General features: G+C 43.8%; 1 protein-coding gene across 4 annotated transcripts in view; it reads right to left on the reverse strand.

Moving 5' to 3' along the window:
• Window positions 1–9425: 9425 nt before the first annotated feature.
• DNAJC1 (DnaJ heat shock protein family (Hsp40) member C1) overlaps window positions 9426–18760 on the reverse strand; it is a 334787-nt gene continuing 325452 nt past the window's right edge. For all 4 annotated transcript variants that reach the window (XM_003410555.4, XM_064284912.1, XM_023548868.2 and 1 more), the window contains exons 10-12: window positions 17987–18035; window positions 13359–13819; window positions 9426–10674 (exon numbers count right to left, since the gene is read on the reverse strand). In XM_003410555.4, coding sequence (XP_003410603.1) covers window positions 10606–10674; window positions 13359–13819; window positions 17987–18035 — 579 coding nt within the window. In that variant the 3' untranslated portion in view covers window positions 9426–10605. The remainder of the gene's footprint in view (window positions 10675–13358; window positions 13820–17986; window positions 18036–18760) is intronic.

Here is an 18760-nt window from a genome sequence, read left to right on the forward strand (position 1 = left end):
GGAAACCCTGTGGGGCAGTTCTAATCTACGGGGTTGCTATGAGTCAAAATCAACTCAATGGCAGTGGGTTTAATGACATGTGGTGTTGATACTCTTCAGTTTCCTGTGTAAGGTAGGAAGGGGGGTCTTGCACTCCCTCTCACAGCCCTGACTCCTCAGACCTTCAAAATTGGGGGCGGGGGGGGGGGTAGTTAACAACACTGGGAACAGTTTCCCAGCTTTCTTAAAGACATTGCTATTTCAGACACTAGTAGTATCTTTCTGCCTGAGAAGCAGTTTGCTTAAGTCGTTTCTCTTTTTCTATTTTACACAGAGCCATTTCTTCTTTTTTCCTCCAAACCAGAGAACAATTGTAGCCTCTTAGGTTTAAAAAATGATAATAATAACCATTGCCATTGAGTTGATCCCGACTACGGCACCCCTATATGACAGAGTAGAACTGCCCCACAGGGTTTCCAAGGCTGTAAATCTTTCCAGAAGTAGACTGCCACATCTTTCTCCCCTTGGAACCTTCCAGTTATCACACAAGTGCTGAACCACTGCACCACCACAAAGGTGATGATTTAGCGCCCCAGAGAATAAAGTCTGAGGCTGAAGGCCAAGTAATTTATTCAGGCAGGAGACTGAAATTATTGCCAAAGCAAGGAGCGGAGTTGGCGTCCAGTCCAAGCACATGTGGCTCCTGAGCTACAGGTGAGTTAGAGATGGGCTTGGTTCAGTCGGGAGAAGAACTGCATCACACTTCTACACAGGACTGAAAAAGAACAGCAATTCCCAGTGTTTAGATTTCAGACCAGTGCCTCCGACACCTTTACAGTTTGCAGAAGGCTTTGCTGTGCTGCTTTTGATGCCTGCAAACAACCCTGTAGAGGCTGTGGGACTCGGAGCTGATTGCCTCACTCCCTTGGGCTTGGCCTGTGACACAGACACCTTGTGACCAACTCCTGCCTGGGCGTGACACCGCCCGTCTCTGCGTGTTCACAGATGAGTCATAAAGGGTGACTCCAGAGCTGAGAAAATGCCAGCTGTTTTTCAGCCAATTATTTGGAAAGTTGGCTTTGTTTTAGGTTCGTTAATTGTGGGGAAGGGGAGGACTTTAAAACTTAGGATAAAATATCAAAATCTAATGACTAGATCAGTCTTAGCCACTGCAGTCACAGAGGTCTCACTCTGAAGCTTTACCTCAACCCCCAGACACAAGTCACAGGTCTTGAAATGGCTGAGACCACCCAGATAGCCTGACTGGGGTCACACAGGCCTGCCTAGTACAGGTGGTGAGAAGAGCCTGGTTGCAGGAGATCCTTGTCAGGATCCGTGTCCTCCAAGTCTCAGCCTTCCCTTGAGTGAGTTGGTGCCTCAGGAGGAGCTGGGGGTCAGGATCGAGAAAACAACTCCACCCTTGGGGCTTTTCTAAGCCAAAAACAAACAAAATGAATGGCAAAATCTCTCAGCCATCTACTTGGGAGAATTCAGGATCCCTCAAGGGTCTGTGGGCTTTGGTATTGGCTATCTTTTAGCAACAGGGTGACTATATAATGTCCAAACAGGATGTACTCGGGTATAAACTGGGACCGTTCTGGGCAACTTGGGACCTATGGTCATCCTATTTGTATACCAAACCTGAAACCTGTTGACATCAAGTTGACCCAACTCACAGTGACCCTATAGGACAGAGTAGAACTGCCCCATAGAGTTTCCAAGGAGCGCCTGGTGGATCCGAACTGCTGACGTTTTGGTTAGCAGCCATAGAATAGCACTTAACCACTAAGCCACCAGGGTTTCCAGTTTGTATAGAACCTCACAATTTAAATTGTGCCATTTAAATTTTAGAAAAAAACCTAACTGCTAAAACAACAATAACATCTACAATAAATACACCAAAGACACAAGTACCAAAAAAACAAAACCAGTTGCTATCAAGTTGATTCTGACTCAGGGTGACACTATGTGTTGCAGAATAGACCTGCACTCCACAGGGTTTTCAATGCTGTTACCTTATGGAAGCAGACAGCCAGGCCTTTCTTCTGAGGTACCTGTGGGTGGGTTCGAACCATCAGCCTTTTAGTTAGTAGTGGAGCACGTCACTCTTTGCAACACCCAGAGACTCGTAAAACATAAATAAAAAAAAAGGATGGAATATTTGGTATTTTAAAGAGCTTTTAGTTCTCTACTTTCAAAGGTATCACTTGGTTCAGGGGATGGGATCGGCATATACCAAGAGAAAGTCCTGCAGCAAGAGACATTTTTCAAGGTATCCAAAAATATTTACAGTAGAAAGCTTATAATTTTGTTCCAAAATTGAAACCGGGATTTGAAAATACACCAGTGTTGTGAATTGAATTGTGTCCCCCCAAAACATCTGTCAACTTGGCTAGGTCATGATTCTCAGTATTGTGTGGTTGTCCTCCATTTTGTGATTGATTTTCCTGTATGTTGTAAATCCTAATCTCTGCCTGTGGTTAATGAGGCAAGATTGGATTATGTTGAAGAGGATTAGGGTGATATGTAACACCTTTGCTCCAGTCACATCCCTGATCCAACCTACAGAGTGTCCCTGGGGTGTGCCCTGTACCATCTTTTATCTTACAAGAGATAAAAGGAAAGGGAAGGGAGTAAAGTTGAGGACCTCATACCACCAAGAAAGCAGCACTGGAAGCAGAGCAGTCCTGTGGACCCAGGGTTTCTGTGTGGAGAAGCTCCTAGTCCAGGGGAAGACGAATGAGAAGGACCTTCCTCCAGAGCCAACAGAGAGCGAGACTTCCCCTGGAGCTGACACCCTGGATTGGGACTTCTAGCCTACTATAAGAAAATAAATTTCTCTTTGTTAAAGCCATCCACGTATGGTATTTCTGTTACAGCTGCACTAGGTGACTAAGACAACCAGTAAAAGAGTAAATCTGGAATATTGGCTACAATATTCCAGATGAAATAAATTACTGTCTAGTGGGGTTGGGTCTCACAGTGCCCCTATATGACAGAGTAGAACTACCCCCATAGAGTTTCCAAGGCTGTAATCTTCAAGGAAGCTGACTGCCACATCTTCCTTCTGCAGAGTGCCTGGTGGGTTCAAACCACCAACCTTTCTGTTAGCAGCCGAGTACTTAATCACTGCGCCACCAGGGCTTCTTATAGGGTCACTATGAGTTGGAATCGACGGCAACAGGTTCGGTTTTTTTGGGCGTCGGGATGTTTGTCAAGTCGAAGAGAGAAAAGAGTGCAAGACTTGTAGGTAGTTCCCAAAATCGCAAAATTCTAAGAAGAATCAGGTTTTTTGTGAAAATCTAAGCTATGTGGTCTACAGATGAGAAATCCCCTCCTCCAGCCAATTTTTAATAACAAAGCATTCTGAAAGCAGTAGACACAAAGCTCCTTCACAGGTGGAAAGGACCACAACTCAGACTGCACTTCCCAGCACCTTCCTGATCCTTGTGGAAGCTGGTGGCTGGCTGGTAACGCCTGCCATAATGCGGGAGGGGAGAGGGCTACTCCCTCAGATTCTGCTCAACCACTCAGGGAAGTTGTGAGGACATGATGAGATAACATGTGACTGGGCTTTAAAAACTGCTGCTCTAAACGTTTTAGACAAACAGTGGCTGAAGATTTTGCCCAGTGGGGAAAGTAAATTAAAATCCCTAAGGGAACCCTGGTGGTGCAGTGGTTAAAAGCTTGGCTGCTAACTAAAAGGTCAGCAGTTCGAGTCCACCAGCTGCTCCTTGGAAACTCTATGAGGCAGTTCTACTCTGTCCTATGAGTCGGAATCTACTTGAGGGCAATGGGTGTGGTTTTTTGGTTTAAAGGACACAAGGCTGGATCACCAGAAGGATGAGAGTGAAGACTCCCAAACCTCGGTTCTCTTAAAGACCTACGGTGGCCTGGCAGGGAGGAGGCTGATCCGAGCAGTCCGAGCCCGGCCAGCCAGCAGGCCCCGCGGTGGCAGAGGTGGAGGCCACCAGCATCGCGCGGTGCTCTCCACATCTAGCAGGATCGGGCACCTACTGGTACCCGATCTGTGCTGAGGTCTGAGGGGTGAGGATTTAGGGGAATCTAAAGGTCTCAGGCTTCGCCTCTATTTCCTCACCCGCACAGCCCCCTCCGACCCCACCCTCCTTACACACGAATGCCAGGCAATCAAATCATTTTGCTTATCTCTGTCCCTACTCCTTCCTCACTGGACCTGATCTAGGATTCAGGTGTGGGCTTTTTAACTCTACCCTTTCCTTAAACCATATGGTTGAGGAAGAAAAGCTGGAGACCAGGCCGGATGTCAGCCTAGGGGAAGATAGACCCATGATCACTTGGAAAGAGGAGGAGCACATGGGTGGGAGAAAAGGAGAAAGTCGACCGCACGTCCGCAGTGCCCGGTGGGCCCGCCACTGTGGCGGGCTTCTACTGAGGAAGCTCAGTACTCTTAAGACATTAAAAAACCCCAAAACCAACCCCGTTGCGGTGGTTTCCGACTCAGAGCAACCCTATAGGACTGAATAGAACCGCCCCATAGAGTTTCCAAGGCTGTAGTCTTTAGGAAGCAGATTGCCGCATCTTTCTCCTGCGAAGCTGCTGGTGAGTTCAAACCGCCGACCTTTTGGTTCGCAGCCAAGCACTTAACCACTGCACCACCAGGGCTCCTTCTCTCAGACATTAGGGTCTGTGGAACCTGGTCCTCCTTTTGCCTGAGGCCAAGTCTAAGGACCTTCTGTCGTAACACACTGGCCCTCCGTGTGCTAATGCAGAATAAGTATTACAGCAGAGACTTGTTACTAGCCTTTCTGACTGAGAGATACTTGGGGACTTAATGAAAGATGTGGACCCTAGCTCCAGAAAACTGCACACCTGAAACAGAAGATTTTGTGTACTCTTTGCAGAGTTCCCAGGCCCAGGTAAGTCCACCCAGAGGCCTAGGTCCCCCCAGGCCCTGAGGCTAGGAATTCCAGCATTCCAAGGAATGTGTCTGCCGTGGAAGCTAAAACAGCCACAGTGCGAGAAAGAGGCAACACGGCCCAGGGGTGTCACACCTGGAGGTCTGACTCCAAATGTGCCCTGGGGAACTGTCCTCAGCAGCAATGCGGCCTTGCACGTAGTGGTTCCTAGAAAGGATGAGCGCCAACCCGCTCTGCGCCCAATTCAAGCTCCGCCCCCTGGAGGCGGAGCCCAGGGCTGCTCTTGTTCCAGGGATGCTGCCCATCCTCAGAACGTACTGTGGCTATTTCCTGTATCAAATTTATCCTCACAAGACAAAGTTAACACCCCTTGTTGAGAATATTCACAAGAACGTACTACAGGCCCTAAATGATGTTGTTGTTAAAAAAAAAAAAAATTGTTGTTGTTAGGTGCCCTCAAATCGGTTCGGACTCATAGCAGCCCTATGTACCACAGAAGGAAACACTGTTGGGTCCTAGGCCATCCTTACAATCCTTGTTATGCTTGAGCCCATTGTTGCTGCCGCTGTGCCAATCCATCCCATCGAGGGTCTTCCTCTTTTTCACCGACCCTCTACTCTACCACGCATGATGTCCTTTTCCAGGGACTAATCCCTCCTTGACAACATGTCCAAAGTATATAAGACGCAGCCTCACCATCCTTGCTTCTAAGCAGCATTCTGGTTGTACTTCTTCTAAGACAGATTTGTTCTTCTTTTTGAAGTCCATGGTATATTCAATATTCTACGCTAACACCACAATTCAAAGGCATCAATTCTTCGGTCTTCCTTATTCACTGTCCAGCTTTCACATGCATATGATGTGATTGAAAATACCATGGCTTGGGTCAGGCGCACCTTAGTCTTCAGGGTGACATCTCTGCTTTTCAACACTTTAAAGAGGTCCTTTGCAGTAGAATTGCCCAACGCAATGCATATTTTAATTTCTTCACTGCTGCTTCCATGGGTATTGATTGTAGGTCCAAGTAAAATGAAATTCTTGACAACGTCAGTCTTTTCTCTGTTTATCACGGTGTGGTTTATTGGTCCAATTGTGAGGATTTTTGTTTATGTTGAGGTGCAATCCATACTGAAGGCTGTGGTCTTTGATCTTCATCAGTAAGTGCTTCAAGTCCTCTTCACTTTCAGCAAGCAAGGTTGTATCATCTGCGTAATGCAGGTTGTTAATGAGTCTTCCTCCAGTCCTGATGCCCCATTCTTCTTCATATAGTCCAGCTTCTCGGATTATTTGCTCAGCATACAGATTGAATAGGTATGGTAAAAGGATACAACCCTGACGCACACCTTTCCTGACTTTAAACCACTCAGTATCCCCTTGTTCTGCCCAAACAACTGCCTCTTGATCTACGTACAGTTTCCTCAGGAGCACAATTAGGTGTCCTGGAATTCCCATTCTTCACAAAGTTATCTATAATTAGTTATGATCCACATAGTCGAATGCCTTTGCATAGTCAATAAAACACAAATAAACATCCTTCTGGTATTCTCTGCTTTCAGCCAGGATCCATCCGACATCAGCAATGACATCCCTGGTTCCACGGCTTCTTCTGAATCCGGCCTGAATTTCTGGCAGTTCCCTGTCGATATACTGCCGCAGCCGCTTTTGAATGATCTTCAGCAAAATTTTGCTTGCGTGTGATATTAATGATATTGTTCAATAATTTCTGCCTTCGGTTGGATCACCTTTCTCGGGTATAGGCATAAATATGGATCTCTTCCAGGTGGTTGGCCAGGTAGCTGTCTTCCAAATTTCTTGGCATAGACGAGTGAGCACTTCCAGTGCTGCATCTGTTTGTTGAAACATCTCAGTTGATATTCTGTCATTTCCTGGAGCTTTGTTTTTTGCCAGTGCCTTTTTTCAGGGCAGCCTGAACTTCATCCTTCAGTACCATTGGTTCCTGATCGTATGTTACCTCTTGAAATGGTTGAAAGCCGCCTAATTCTTTTTGGTATAATGACTGTGTGTATTCCTTCCATCTTCTTTTGATACTTCCTGTGTCATTTAATATTTTCCCCATAGAATCCTTCACTGCTGCAACTTGAGACTTGAATTATTCCTTCAGTTCTTTCGGCTTGAGAAATGCGGGGCATGGTCTTCCCTTTTGGTTTTCCATCTCTAGCTCTTTGCATGTGTCTTTACAGTGCTTTTGTCTTCTCGAGCCGCCCTTTGAAATCTTCTGTTCAGTTCTTTTACTTCATCATTTCTTCCTTTTGCTTTAGCTGCTCGACGTTCGAGAACAAGTTTCAGAGTCTCCTCTGACATCCATCTTGGTCTTTTCTTTCTTTCCTGTCTTTTCAGTGACCTCTTGCTTTCTTCATGTATGATGTCCTCGATACAGGCCCTAAATATAATTCCCAAAAAGAAGTTCCAAATCTATCTAGGAAATTGCAGCGCTGGGCGTGGGGGTTTAGTTCTGGTCTCACTACGGAGGAGTGTGTCCCCAGCGCTTTTGCGAGTCAGGCGCTGGAGCCCAGAGCCCAGGGCCTCTGCCATTCAAGACCAGGGTCTTGGGAAAGTCCCTTCCCGTCGTAATATTCCATGTTCATATTTAGCCAGGCCTCGTGCTACAAAGATTAAAAAGAAGTTGATATGGCAGTGTGTGTCCAGAGCCAACTTCTCTCTTTTCCTCAAAAACATTCTGGAGTGAAGAGGGAGGGAAAAGAACACTGGCTGATCCTCATGAGAAAAGGTGAGAACAGAAACCCAGTGAAGGCTCCTTGTGGAGGTGGGTGAAGAGCACACCGTGGGGGGATGTCTCCCAAGTGAGGGCAGAGAGGGAAGAGGAAGGATCCTGGCCAGAGAAGGTTCCTGGGAAGACATGGAGTTTTCTTGGGTTTGGGGAGTGCATCTGTGGTGCATTTGGACCTGGAGAACAGGACACGGGATTTCAGTGAGCACTGCTCTGGGGGATGTGCTTTCTCCCTGCTGAATAGGAATTCCTTCTGGAGGCTGGCTTGTTTTCTTGACCACGGCCCCACTCACACTGAGCGCCATGGGTCTGCTTCCTGCGGGGTTACACTCATGCATCTGAACCAGGGCTGTGCAATCGGGAGTTTGGGTACAATCAAGTCTGCTCCCAACCTCGGCCCATTGTTCCTATTTCAACAAAATCTTCAGCTGCCAGTCTGTGTCCCCAGAAAAGGGGATGCTATGGAGAAAAGATTCCTTTATGACTTCTTTTTAAAAGAGCTAGTGGCAGAGCCAGTCATCAGTAGAAAACCATGACTAGAGCCTTACTTCCTTAAGGTTGCCAGGAGTCTAGAAAAGACTGGTAGGCAGATTAAGGGACTGTATGATAAAGTGTATTTCATAAAGCATTTTTTGGATCCCTGGGGGACTTTCCCCATGGGAAGGACTCAGAAAACTTGCAAAGGATTTTTTCTTTTCGGGGCGGGACGGGGGGGGAGCATCAGGAAGGGACAGAAACCCAATTAAAAGTACCCTAAATAAAAAAAGGGGTACTTAATGGAAGGATGCGCACAGAAGGTCACAAGCTGGACAATCAGCTGCATGAGAGGCCTGAAGCTGGGCTCAGGGGCCAGAGGGAGCCAGGTTTTGGAATGCAGCCAGAATAATTCATTGCTCTCCTTTGTTCTCCATTTATGAGTTTTAGTCTCTGAAATGTCTCCATATAAACGGGGAGATAGGCTGGGGCAGCGAATGCAGAGTAACCACTCACAGCTCTGCCAGCCCCGGGGTGAAAGTCCTGGGGAAGAACCTGTGTGCCTGGTGCAGTGTCAGTGACCAAGGACGGCGCTGTGATGGACTCAGCTTTGGCTCGTTATTGGGAGGGGGGTGGGGCGGGCATCGCTGGAAGGGGACACCACCACCAAAGAACGGAATCCATACACCCTCTACCTTCCTGTTCCCTTTAGGAAAACCTGTGCTCCTTACAGAGCAGCCCTGGTGGCGCAGTAGTTAAGCGCTCTGCTGCTAACTGAAAGGTTGGCAGTTTGAACTCACCAGCTGCTCCTGGGACAAGGATGCGGTGATCTGCTTCCAGGAAGATTTACAGCCTTGGAAACTCTGAGGCAGTTCTACCCTGTCCTACAGGGTCACTATGAGTAGGAATCAACTTGACGGCAATGGATTATGCTCCTTTGAAGCAAGGATGGCAAGACTTCAGCCCACTTACTTTGGACACCGTCATCAGGAGCAACTGATTCTTAGAAAAGGACATGTTTTGTGAAGTACAGGGTCATGAAAATGAGAGGAACCCTCAGTGAGAGGGACTGACACCACAGCCACAACAATGTACTGAAACATACCAACAATCATGTCAGATGGTGGAGGCCTGGGCAATGTTTCATTCATTCTGAGTCGAAGCTAACTCTACAGCAACCAACAACAGTTCCCTAACTTGGTGAAGAGATTTTCCCACGAAGGTGCCACCTTCTTCGGCAGCCTCCTCCTCCACGACTGAGATGAGGCTGTTGTCGGATGATTCAGTGAGTTCAGTGAAGACGCAATGACAATCCAGCCACTTCGTTTGTAATCTGCTGTTTTTTACATTTCGACTGCTCCTTTTGGAATTGGGGACTATGGTCTTAGAGGTCTCCGAGGTGGTGAGTTCACTGCAATGTCTCACCCAGGGAGCTGTGTCAGAAGTCACAGGTGTGTCCCTAACATGGCACCCGCCTGAGGCCCGGGGGCCTCTTCTGCTGTCCGAATCGCCTGGTCCACTGTCCCCCTTTACAGATGAGAAAATTACAGAGCTAAATGGTGTCCTCTGCCACCCAAACTTTTCCCCAGGAAACTATCATCTCATTTCAATCCTTAGAGAAAAATGACATCTGTATAGATATTTCGTCAAATCATTTCCACTAAATGCGTTTTGGTTATCTTAATGTTTTTCAAGTTTAGGCAATCTGCACTTACAAAAAAATTGCTAAGCTCTGAACAAATGACAGAAGAGTTAAAAAGGGATGCTCAGGTGACAATGACAGCTCAAACACAAATACATAGTTCAACAGAAATTAACAGTTCAACATAGTGATTTTAACTTAGGTATTAAAATATAAGACCCAATTTAATTAGTTCCTAAAAACTTTCCTGCATGTTTCCTGGAAATTCTATCAGCTGGGGACACATTTCTACCAAGCACCTTACGTCCTTGTTAATGTAGACTTATTTTTTCTAGGTATATATAAGTAATTCAGATAACCTCACACTGTTCTTAGCCAGCTAGCTGGATACCAATCTTTTTTTTTTTTTTTCTCGCCAAGTAACTTCATCCTGCTTCTCAACCCCCAATGGAGACATTAACTGATGTGTTTTCTGGTCATGGTTTCTTTAAAACACATTAAGTTCTAATTCTTGAAGTGAGTGAATTATGAGTGAACTAATTCTTACACATTAGTTCACTCATAATTCACTCACTTCAAAAACATACATTTGCCTGATCATTAGGAAGCACTATTCAGTTTGTTCCCCAAGAAAGTAAGTTTTGCAGTGATGAGAAAAAATAATCTGCAAAATACCCAAATCCTTTGTTTCTCTTCAACACAGTATTGGGTTCAACAATAGAGCAAACACTTATTATTTATTTATTTATTTTACTAAGGCACATGACGTATAGAAATACTGAGGTACAAAATGCAAATTTCTGCATAAGATCTTTGAACTATTCATTTTGGAAAATGAAAGTGAACATCATCTTCCGAAATATTCAGCTTTTAGCTTGTTTTTTCTTTTGGACCAGTTCAACCAGCAACTTGTATCTAGCGATACAGTCTTCCTGCAGGAAGAAAAAGAGAGAGGTGAAAACAGGGACCCCACAGTCGGCATAAGTTTCTGTGGGGTTCTTCTTGCGATAAGCCTACTTCGTGGCCAGCTTCTTGGCCGGGGCCCAGGCTAGTGAAGAGGTCTCCTGTGTATTCACTCTGCACACTGGCTCTGTCCCAAACCTACCTGGCCAGGTGAGTCCAGCTGGTCACATGACTGAGCTGGCTAGACAGGTGCAAGGAGGCCTGTCTGTGTCCACTGCTGAACCTCCAGCCTGAAGTGTAGGTGCTAACCATGGGGATAAGGGAGCCAGGGGCAGCTGTCTGTGAGGCACATCACATTATGATCACGAATGTCAACTTGCTAACTACAAGTATAATTTTAAAATTTCACTAAGTCATTTCAGAAAAACCAAAAATCTTGAGGCCAGGCATCCATGGTAGCATCTTTCCCATTCTGGGTTTGCCTTTCCCTAAGGAGCTTCTGAGGCCTTCTTGTGGGGCCACACCAGCCCAGCCCCCAAGACACTGGCATGGAGTGTGCTGGGACTCTGTCCTACTCTCTCAGTCCTCCCACATCATGCCATGGGGCTCTCTTCCACCTTGTTAGGGCTACAGATCCTGGCTGCCTGTAGCTGTCACCCTTGGGGTGGGGACTCATGACGAGGGCAGAGATAGGATGACAGTGGGGAGGGGCTTGGCCTCACTACTTTCATGGTTTATCACAAGGTATTTTCCAAAATCCATCCTGCTTCTATTAAAAAAATAGTAGTCCCAATGGTACTGCAAGCCTTCACTAATTTAAGATCTAGTGCAAACTGATTTCTGAGCTATGGCAGACGATATACCTTCTCTTCCCAGGATTTTAGCCTAGTAGTACTATGACCAAAACCCAAAACCAAACCCATCACCGTTGGGTAGATTCTGACTCACAGCGACCCTATAGAGGAGAGTAGATCTGCCCCATAGGGTTACCAAGGAGCACCTGGTAGATTCGAACTGCCAACCTTTTGGTTAGTAGCTGAACTGTTAACAACTGTGCCACCAGGGTTTCTCCTAATAGGTGCCTTTTCTGTATGGGCACTAATTTAAAAATATAAATATAAACCCAGGCCTTTCCTTTATGGCTGTGCCATCCCTAACAGCACAGCACACAAAGCAGAACATAGCCCGCCACCTGCACTCAACACTGGAAGGACACCGTGTTTGCTGAGCTCTCAATAGCGGGCCTGCAAGGGAATTCAGGCAAAGACCCGCCTTCAGCCCAGGGTCCCCACTGTCAGAACCCCACAGCCAGGCCACAGAGCAGGTGAGGCAAAGTTTATGGGAACATCTGCAGGGTACTACAAGCCTTTCTCATTTCTGGCTGAAAACAGAAAGGTTCCCAGACTCCAAAGTAATGAGTTTCTGGGTGTTCCATCCTTGGGAATCTACAGTTCCAGTTCCTTCATTCTAAGCCACTGTTGGTTTTCACACACGTCTGACAGATGCTAGAGAAAATTCAGGGGAAATGATGACTTTGGGCACACCAGTTGGAGAGGCTGAGAGAACCTGTATCTCAAGTAGATCAACTGCTAGTGGTTTACTTTTCTGCCCAGGAACTCTCAACTTCATCATTTTTTAAAGTAGGTGACAGATAACTAGACCCGCACACTCAGGTACGTGCATGACCACGAGCTGGATTTTCCGACAGAGAATTTCAATTAAAATAAAAGAAAAAGAATGTAAATGAACATCAATGTACCCAGAGGATAGAGTGACGGGCAGAGCCGAGAGGACAGACTGGTTCTTTTGATTTTTCAGAGCGTCCCTTGGTGCCTTGGACTAAGAGCATGGCTACGAGGAAAGAGGCCCCATGAGGCTGTGTGTCAAGAAAGGTCTGAGTTGAAAAGATCACCCCCTGAAGCTCTACAGCTCCAAAATATCAGATCACAAGGCAGAGAACACCAAAGGCCAGTGTGGGGGGCTGGCTTTCCATAGGGTGCACCCCATCTTTCCTCCTTTTGGAGTTTTTATTTGAGAACTATCTGAAGATATGTTTTAGCAGGTACTAAGAGCTGTAAACATGGAGAAAAGCCAATTATAAACAGCCAAGGTTACAAAGGGTGACCCCACACCAAAAAATACTGCTCTAGAGCCTTTGATCAACTAAGTGTTCCTAATGAGCGAAAATCAACTTACATCATGATAACATTGCCCACCACACACAGCCGCTTGGTTAAAGACTGGTTACTAAGCTACAGGGACTTATAATTTTATGAAAAATCTCCCCACTTTGGGTAACGGGAGCCTCCCTATGTGGTAGAGATCCTGCTGACCTACAGGTGCTCCACACTACCTTTCAGGGTAATCATGATGCTGCTGAGCCAGGCCCCGCCCGGCCCATACAGTCAATGCTCAGAAAGCTGTCTGGGTGGTTGTGTGAAGTCTGAGCTCTACAACAGGAAGTTTCTCTGAGGAAAGTTAACTGGCCCGTACAATGACTGATTGCAAACATTTACACACACTGATCTACTGAGCGCAGAGATTCACATGCTACAGGAGAAATACGCTGGAAGGGAACTGGTAAATAAGATATCACGCAGATAGCTGTAGATAGATACTTTCAAAAAGATGAGAGAAAAACTAAGTAGCACTGCTCCGGCCACTTCCGTGGTATCCTAAAACCAGCGCAGAGGCCTCTTCCCTCCTCACCCACCTTACTCTTAGACGGCACACACTTGGCTATTTTGTCCCAGCGGTCAGAGGATCCCTTTGGATACTGCTGTAATGCCAATTCCAGAAGCTTCTGTTGATTCTGAGTCCATGGCTCCTCTGCAGCACGAGTTCGCTCTTTTTTCTGGCTCTCCTCATCACTGGATTCATTTTGTTCTGATATTTCAAAGTCCTTCTGCCTCTTTGCTCTGAACTTCTCCTCTGGCTCCACCCTTGTTACTGTCTCAAGCAGTCTGGCTGGCTTCCGCCTCCGAGCCCGGGTTTCGGCAATCCCAGCCTCATTCTGCTCTCCTGCACCCTCCTCCAGCTCTTCCTGCTCCTCCTCCTCTGCTCTCCCCTCTGCATCTTCTCGCTGGGTGATGATGTCATCTGGCAACGCCGTGGGGGTCTTCGGGGGTCTGGAATTCTGAGCTGTTGACTTGAGTTCGGCAAGTCTAACGATTCCTATGGGAAAGGTCATGTCACACAGATGGTCAATTCAGGTGACAATAACAGCTGCCTACCACACATCAGACCTTGTGCTAGGCAGTTTGCATAACTGATTTAACTTTCACACTATTCTAGAGACAGGTAACATTATCTCATAACTTTTTTTTGCAGGTAAGGAAAGTAAGTCTCAGAATGCAGCAGAGGCGGAGTTTGTACCGAGCTCTGTCTGATTTCCAGGCTTTGTCTTTTTCACTCCTGTGAGGAATAATGGGTATATATAGAATCGGGTCGTGAGCTGTTTGAGAAGCAATAACCTGCTACTTACTAGGTAAGGAGAGATGTTCTTCCGAATCCAGAGCTTTTAAACCCCTTTAACGTAACTAAAATGAGTCTGGCAGCGCGAACTTACTATACTGCCTCTGGCAAGCAAGTATGCAAGTAAATCACCAGAATTTTTAAATGTGAAATGAAAAATTTTGTTCAAATCTTTAAACCTTTTAACAGGACAGAAGCTTTTGACAGACCAACATTATTATCAGTAATATAAAAGGACAAAGAACACAAACACACAACTCACAAGGGAAGAAATACGAAGAGCTAAAAAATATTAGAAAAATGCAAATTACAACAAAGAATTATCATTTTTTGACTGTTAAATACCCAGTAATAACTGGCCAAAAGATGCAGAGGACAGGTACATGCGTACATTGGTGATGGGGGCAGACACTGGTCTAGCCCGGGGCTGTCCAATAAAACGTTCTGTAGTGCTATTAGGAACTGAAATCTTAACTTATTTAAATCTAATTACTTTAAAATTAAAACTGAATTTAAATAGCTACATGTGGCTAGTGGCTACTGTATTATACAGCGCAGGTCTAGCTGTTCTGGAGGACAGTTTGTCAAATGTAGGCAAAGCCTTAAATATCTATTTACCTGTGACTCTAGAATTCTACTTATAGGAGGCTGTTATGGGTTGAATTGTGTCCCCCCCAAAATATGTACTGGAATCCTGACTGCTATACCTGTAGATGTAATCCTTTTTAGAAATAGCGCTCTCTTTTTTTTGCCATGTTAGTGAGGTCATACCAATGTAGGGTACGTCCTAACCCTAATCACATTTGATTTATAAAAAGATATAGAATCTAAACCTGGGGGCAGGGGGTACCAGACAGATGCCATGTCAGGGTTGCCAGGGAACGTTCGGGGCCACCGACAGAGCTGAGATCCTGATTTGGACCTTTAACCTCCAGAATTGCAAAAATAAACTTCTGTTATTTAATGCAACCACTTGTGGTATTTATGTTACAGCAGGTAACTAAGACAGAGGTTGTCCCGAGAAAATAATAATAGATATATGCTAAGATTTAGCTACCAAGATGTAGTATTTTACTTCAGTTTTTGAAGTGATGTCTCTTCCTTTTTTACTAGATTTTTAAAAGTAAAAAATAAATCCTGCACACAATAAAAAATTCAGAGTATAGAAGGGGACATAATGAAAAAGAAGTCTCTCTTAGGCGGGGTTCCCAGTGCCCTGGCCAGGGGCAATAATGAATTGGAGTGTGTGTATATACTTCTAGAATATAATTAGTCAAGCACATATTATTATTTTGCCTTTTCCTCCCCCTTTGTACATTAACGGGAGCACACTACCTGGACATGACTCCGCAGCAGCACACGCAGGTTCGCACTCTCTTCAGTGGCTGCGTGGTAATCCACTGAGTGGGCGTGGTGTCACTTACTTAACTAGTCCCTTGCTGCTGGTTATTTAGGTTGCTCCTAGGCTTTTGTTTTTACAAACAAGCAGCATTTTTTATAAGCATGATCTCTGTATACTTTGGGTTTTGCATCCCATCTATAAAACATTTTTGGAAAAAAAATTTTTTTTGAATGTACACTATATTTACTTATTTATGAATTATAACCATGTACCACTCTACTAATATATTAATTATAAAACATATAAAAAAGGTATTCAAAATCAATTAAAAGATAAAGATGAAAAATAATATTCTAAAAATAATTGTATTTATTAAATGAAACAACACATTGTTGTTTCATAGAAATATCAATACTGGTAATATTAAAAATAAAATTGAAAATACTTCAGTATTGCCTAATACTGGGCGAAACACTGAATTAAAGCGCCGGTTCAAAATTCAGTTTTGGCACTTGATTTTTAATGGCCATGAGAGCTGAAAAAGCTAACTCACAAAGATAGGTATATCCAAATGTAGCACACTGCTCCCTGTGCTCACTAGACTTTGATCTTCAATTTGCAATCCTAATTAATAAACTGGTTTTCATAGAAATCTTCCCCAACCCAATCAGTTGTTCTTGCAAACTAAATGGAAGGTGTTAACAATTTTAACAAATGAGTTTATTTTGTTTGAAAGACGTTTAAACAGATTAAAATTCTATTTTCAAAATTTTTAAATCCTCAGAAATAATAGTATTTATAAGTGCCACATTTACATTGTTGCCGCAAAATAATACATAATAATAGAAATACTTCCAAAAATCTCTTTTCGAAATATTTTCCTATTGCACATTTTTTTAAAACAGTTAGTTCACACTCATTATTAAAATGTCACCTTTATTTTGAAGAAACTGATTTTATTTTAAAATCTGCTAGCAAATTTAGAACTTTTTTGGGGGGAGGTTACAGCCTAGGGCACCCTATGGGGTAGTTCTACTCTGTCCTACAGGCTCGCTGTAAGTCAGAATTGACTGGGCGGCACATGACAGCAACAGCAACACAGAACCATATTATGAGATATGTGAATATATATGGAGTAAAAACATTACAAAACAATATTGTGGTATGGTCCCATTTTAGAAAAACATTATATATGCATCAAAAAAAAAATCTGAAGAACTATATCTCTCAAAATAGTAACAGTAGATTTTTATTTTGTTCTTTTTTTAAAAAAAAATCTGTATTTCCTTGAATTTCTATTAATGAACATTTCTTTCCTTGCTCACTATGTGACTCTCATAAGAAAGGACCGAATACTTGAATCTGACTGTGTCCCTCATCTGTATCGGAAGGCCATTTTCACCTTGCGTGTTAGCCAGTTAAACCAGCTTTATTTCCCCCAAATTTTCTATTTGAAAAGTCTTTGATACGTATCTACAATCTTAGAAAAAAAATTTAGAATTTCTAATATTCCAGAAGCATGGTTTTATGGCTTTAAGGAGTCATAACACTTTATTATATAGTGAACAAAATCAAAAGAAACATTTTTATTTCAAAATACTTCAAATCTTTAAGGGCTATTAAAAAAAGAAAACAGAATTCAATGTGACATAGGCCTAGTATAGGAGAGAGCTGCAGACTGTTTGGATGAGGCCAAATATCAGTCCCGTTTTGCTTTTTTCTCATCATCTGTAAATGAGCCACCAACACTGTGGGGTTTGCTCTCTGCTTGAAGCTGCTTCCACTACACTGTGACGCCACATTTCACAGTAAAGGGCAAAGTCACAAGTGTCACCTCAGAGATTTTCTTAAATGTTCAACTACATATTTCCTATTCTCTTTACACTTTTACCACCCCCACCAATGCTTTAATAAGATTAATGTCTGCTCATTACTCTAAATCTTTTCAAGAATGCATTTTTGGAGGGTATCTTGAAGACAGGCTTTCCCACAACATCTCACTGCCTATCTCTGCCTCCATGCCCAGACAAACAAGCTTATTAGTAGAAAAGGAATCTGGGAATGCTCTACTTCCTATAGCTGGAGAACTCCAAGTAGAATTCTTTCCACAGATGGCTTTTTTAAGATCTCAGGGTTTGGTGATCCCTGGCTTGTTCATCTGCATTACGCTCCCTGGGACGAGTATTTGTGTTAGGTTGGAAGGTTTGGGGGGCATTCCTTACTTCCTGAGTGCAAGCTAAGAGTAAGAAGACTCCAATAAAATTCCAGTTATTCCTGGAGGGACTAGAATAGCAAGGTTTGTCATAGTTCTTTAAGCCCCTCAGATACATCTCCTTGGCACCTCCTGCATGTACAGGGCTGGACTGGCTTAGTTGTTGCCTGTAACTCAACCCCTTCAGGGATATGACCAATACAATTCACTGGGAAAAATTACTACACCATTGTATTTAGAGAACTTATTGTAAAAAAGTATTTATTTTTAAGAAACCACCTTAGATTCATAAAATAAAGTGGTGCTAACTCACCTGGGGAGCAGGTAACTGAGTCCTTCAGTTGCTTAGCTTTAGTTGTCACCTGTTTCAAACCATAAAAAAAAAAAAAAAATCTTACTTTAAGTTACTGAGCTTAAACTCAATTTTAAAATTCAGACTTTTTCAGATGGTCTTTCCACCTATTTTTTTTTTTTTTTTTTTTTACGGTGGGTTGAGTGATCAATTTCACTTAAGATCCATGTGAATTAACAGGGTTCTTAAATCTTAAGCCTGGAGGGACCCTCAGTCATCAGTCCATTTATTTAGCCAACAAGGAAACTGAGGCCCACAGAAATTGCATGACTTGCTCCAGATTACCCATCTGATCAGTGGTAGAGTCAGAACAAACGTCAGATCTCCTGAGTACTTCCAGCTCAGTAAGAGTTCTGTTATACTAGGCTGCCTCTTAAAACATACCAGTTTCAAAATCACTATACAAACAGGTCAGATTTTGGTTTTTGTAGAATTCACAGAAAGTGAATACCATTCTTCACTTGTGAATATCATCATCAGTGGGGAAAATGACATTTATGCTAATGATGTTGTGATATAAATGTGTTTCTTTTCTTTAAACCTAGAAAGAAACCTAAGAGTATATAAGACAGACACAACGCAGTAGGGCCTAGGACCGGGGGACCATGGTGCATTTACATACAAGGTCTTGGAGATTTACATATGGATTTCTCCCTTTTTTTTACTAATATTTACATATGATAGAATATACAGATTTTGGATATACAATTCTCTAAGTTTTAACAAATAAACGGA

The sequence above is a fragment of the Loxodonta africana genome, chromosome 4, assembly GCF_030014295.1.
Source record: "Loxodonta africana isolate mLoxAfr1 chromosome 4, mLoxAfr1.hap2, whole genome shotgun sequence".
Classification (NCBI taxonomy): domain Eukaryota; kingdom Metazoa; phylum Chordata; class Mammalia; order Proboscidea; family Elephantidae; genus Loxodonta; species Loxodonta africana.